General features: G+C 35.7%; 1 protein-coding gene across 1 annotated transcript; it reads left to right on the forward strand.

The window, feature by feature from the left end:
* Window positions 1-331: 331 nt before the first annotated feature.
* Window positions 332-4,065, forward strand: LOC127130896 (probable aminotransferase ACS12). The gene is made up of 4 exons (XM_051059856.1): window positions 332-941; window positions 1,039-1,173; window positions 2,785-2,945; window positions 3,158-4,065. The coding sequence occupies exons 1-4, from the start codon at window positions 495-497 to the stop codon at window positions 4,011-4,013; spliced, it is 1,599 nt and encodes a 532-aa protein (XP_050915813.1). The 5' UTR covers window positions 332-494; the 3' UTR covers window positions 4,014-4,065.
* Window positions 4,066-4,324: the final 259 nt, after the last annotated feature.

The following is a 4,324-nucleotide window of genomic DNA, read 5'->3' on the forward strand; positions in this document are numbered from 1 at the left end:
TATATTTATTTTTCTTTAACCTCTAGAATATAAATATTTTTGTCTATAAATCTCATATATAAATTGATATTGTTTTGTAATTTTTGTAATTATGTGTGTGAATTTTTTAATAGTTATATTTATTTCGACTATAAATTTTAAAAAATAATTTTTTTGAGATTTATAAAAAAAATATTTAATTTAATTTAATTTATACTAGTACAGTAGTATACAATAATGAATATTCCATTTTAAAAAATGATTGGTGTGTTTACAACTCCGAGGAATCAAATAAGAAAATAGAAAAAAAATCAAGAATAAAACAAAAAACGAAAAGATACAAAACAAAACAAACACACTCCTTTGGCGCACACACAAACACACACAATCACTCATTACTTTCTTCCTTCCCTATTCTTCTCCTTTCTCTCTCAATCTTGTTCTTCTTTTTCCATTTCATTCTTCAAATTCTTCTCCAACCACACAAACCAAACCCGCTCATTTTAACCGGGTCAATGACCCTAACCCAAAACCAACCCACTAACCCAATTCCCCAAACCCGAAACCCAAAAACCCAATCTTCATCTTCTCGAAGCGGCATGAAACTAATCGTGCCTCTTCAAGGTGTAGTTCAAGGTCGCAGTGGCTTTCTCCTCGGTATTTCAATTCCTTGTGCTCTCTTTTACTTCCTTCAACTTTACCTCAAACGACGTCGTCCTAATCCTAACCCTTCTTCTCCTTCTTCTTCTTCTCCCACTCTTCTTCTTACAAGGTCTTCTTCCAGGTCTAATCTATCCTCTCGCGGATCAATTTCGCGTGTTCGTCTTTCTAGACTCGCTACGGTTCTATCTAAGCCTGATGATTCTCTTTATTATCTCGGGTTGGAGAGAGTTTCGCAGGATCCTTATGATGTTTTTCGTAACCCTAATGGGATTATTCAGCTAGGTTTGTCTGATAATAAGGTGATTGTTGCTTTCGGAATTTACGATGTTATGTTTTTTTTTGTCGTTTTGTTTTGGTGTAATTAATTATGTTGTGGCTTTGTTTTGTTTACTGTAGTTGTGTTTTGATTTGATTGAGAAATGGTTGGTGAAGAATTTGGAGGGATCAATGATGGGGAATGGTGATATCAATTTGAGTATTAATGGAATTGTGCCTTATCAACCTCATCATGGATTGAATGAATTGAAAATTGTAAGTTGTTTTTAATTATATATTTGATTTTTTATTTGCTGTCATTGTGCTGGATTGTATTTTGTTTTTTGTTTGCTGCGCTGGAATAGAGGAGGGTTTCAGGGGTTTTATGAGACACAATGGTGTCACTCAAGATGACATAATTTTTTTTATCGGAATGCTGTAAGAGTTGTGCGGGTCAAAATGTTGGCGGTTAAGAATCAACACGAGAATAAAATAAGTGTAGCAGAGATGAGGGTGTTGCGTTGGATGAGTGATAAGATTAGAAAGGGCAGAGTGTTGGGGTATCATCTATAATAGAAAAGATAGTCGAAAGTAGATTTAGGTGGTTTGAGCATGCAGAGAAAAGATCAATAGATTATATAGTAAGGAGAGTAGATCAGCTGGAGAGAAGTTAAACAATTAGAGGAAGAGAAAGACCTGGAAAAACTATAAGAGAAGTTATTAAGACCTCGAGATTAATGATTTGGATTGAAGCATGTTTCTGGATAGAAGAACATTATGGCGAAACTTGGCCATGTAGCCGACCCCATTTAGTCGGATGTTTTTGCTTGCTGTGGTGATGTGATGTTCTACAATGTCTGTATGTTTTTTTTTGTTATCCTGTTATTGTGTTATGTTTCTTCAATTCCGTCTTTATATTTAGTTTTTGGCTTTAAAAGAGATTTTCACTGTAAACTAGTTTTTCACTTTATTGTTGTTTATTGTTGTTGCTGTTCTTGTTGATGATTATGATTTTCTTTTTTTAATTAGATGAATTGAAATGGCAATGGTCGATCTTTAGAGTTTAGATTACTTCACTTGGTCATGGAGACTCTGATCCCTTAATCAATTATTCCTGAAGTTTAAGATGTTTAGTAAGGGAATTGATGGTTTTGTAGGGTTTCTGACATTCCGGAGAATCAAACCTCTAACCTTCCGGTGTTGTCAATCGCAGATTGCGGAAAGTACATCATCCTTGAAATTCCGCTATGCTATAATACTATAACGATGCTATAGCCTCTATTTGAAAACACTATGTACTTAATAGCGTATTGTAGAACAATGACGATATGTTGAAATTCGACTCTGCCGTATCGCTGCTATAGCTGCTATTTGACAACACTTTTCCCATGTCGGAGCTAAGGCTAGTCGAGCTATAAGATATTTAGTTGAAATGTTTTCATTAAAGTTACTAGTAGCGTTAGTGTATGTTACTTCTCGTTATGTTAATTATAGAATTTGAGCTTTTAGAGTTGCTTCATTTCACAATTCTTTATTAATGTACATGGTCATTGTTAGCTTCTGAAAATAAGCACTTTTATTGTCAAATAGCTGATATTGTGACGCTATAGCATTATAGTGTAGTGGAGTTTGAACAAACCGCTATTTTCTGCAAGCCATGATTGACAAACTTATCGTTAGCCATGATTCATATAAAGATATCATGGCGACGTTTGACCCTATCTAGAGGGAGAAGATTTTGATGGTGGTTGTATTTATAAGTTGTTTTAAATTTTGTTATTTGGAAAACTTTGCTCGCTACCGATCTATATTTGATGTTAGTTCATTATGGTCATGCCATTGTTTGTTTGTTTGTTAAACTTTTGTTGTTTGCTTTGATTTTTGAAGGCCTTGGCAGATTTTATGCGTCAGGTTATGGGAGGATCAGTGGAATTTGACCCGTCGAACATGGTACTAACATCGGGAGCAACTCCTGCAATTGAGATACTATCCTTCTGCTTGGCAGATCAAGGAAACGCGTTCCTTGTCCCTACGCCTTATTATCCAGGGTAATCAACGACTCTTTCTTATACCATCGCATCATATCTATGTAGCACCGACAACACTTTAGACATTGACATATCCAGTTACATTGATCACTACCATTTTTTCAAATTATTATCATTGGCGGTGGCAATGTCTTGGCGTGAGTGTCATGTTTGGTGTCATGTCTTTTTCATCGCTTCATAGATTTAAAAGCTAATTAAAAGTAACTATGCAGCTTTGACAGGGACGTAAGATGGCGTCCAGAGATAGACTTAATACCTGTTCACTGTCGAAGTACCGACAATTTCAGCCTAAACATCACTGCTCTTGAACAAGCGTTTAGTCAGGCAAGAAAACGAGGAGTCAAAGTCCGAGGAATTCTCATCTCCAACCCTTCGAATCCTGTCGGCAATATTCTTACACCGGATATGCTTTTCAGTCTTCTAGACTTTGCCGAAGATAAAAACATTCATATCATTGCTGACGAAGTATTTGCAGGCTCCACCTACGGAAGTGAGGAGTTCGTGAGTATAGCCGAAGTTCTTGATTCCGAATACATAGATAAAAGCCGTGTTCATATAATATACAGCCTGTCAAAAGACCTCTCGATTGCCGGCTTTAGAGTCGGGGTTATACATTCATACAACCAAGCTGTTTTGGAAGCTGCCAAAAAAATGAGTAGATTTTCATCCATATCCGCTCCGACACAAAGGTTAGTCACTTCAATGCTTTCAGATAAACGATTCATTCAGGAATACATTGAAACCAACCGGAATAGAATAAGACGCGTACACGACGAGTTTGTGGATTGTTTAAATAAACTAGGAATCAAGTGTGCTAAGAGCAGCGCCGGTATGTTCTGTTGGGCCGATATGACCGGATTAATCAAACCTTATAGTGAGAAAGGAGAACAAGAATTATGGGAGAAGTTTATCAATGTCGCAAAGATCAATATAACTCCTGGATCGGCTTGCCATTGCATAGAACCAGGATGGTTTCGTATTTGTTTTACAACTATTTCGTTCGAGGAAATCCCTCTAGTTATTGAAAGGATTAGAAAAGTTGTTGAAAGTTGTAAATCTTCAAGTTGAAGTTCCATTATTTTTTCTGAACATAATGATCATTGCCTCATGTTGATGCTGATTTATAAATTTTTTGGGTAGGAAAGTTTACATCCCGTAGTTATCATCAAGCTCAGATTTCTCGAATGCGGGATTTTTATTACATAGGTTGAAAAATCGTTTTCGACGAAAAAAACACAATTATAAGGAGAGGACATGCTTCCATTGGATCATTCTTTTATTAATGTAGTAAATAGATAGATTTCAAAAGAGACTTGTTTTAGTAAATTAGTAGAGTTGGTTTTGAAGTCATTCTTTGAAATTGTACTTTTAGACCACAT

The sequence above is a fragment of the Lathyrus oleraceus genome, chromosome 1 (genome assembly GCF_024323335.1).
Source record: "Lathyrus oleraceus cultivar Zhongwan6 chromosome 1, CAAS_Psat_ZW6_1.0, whole genome shotgun sequence".
NCBI lineage: Eukaryota > Viridiplantae > Streptophyta > Magnoliopsida > Fabales > Fabaceae > Lathyrus > Lathyrus oleraceus.

What these genes read in the sequence shown, in the direction of transcription:
- LOC127130896 (XM_051059856.1), top strand. Translation starts at nt 495, where the DNA reads ATGACCCTAACCCAAAACCAACCCACTAACCCAATTCCCCAAACCCGA. An exon ending in TAGGTTTGTCTGATAATAAG is followed by an intron (nt 942 to 1,038) that starts GTGATTGTTGCT and finishes TGTTTACTGTAG; the next exon opens with TTGTGTTTTGATTTGATTGA. An exon ending in GATTGAATGAATTGAAAATT is followed by an intron (nt 1,174 to 2,784) that starts GTAAGTTGTTTT and finishes TGATTTTTGAAG; the next exon opens with GCCTTGGCAGATTTTATGCG.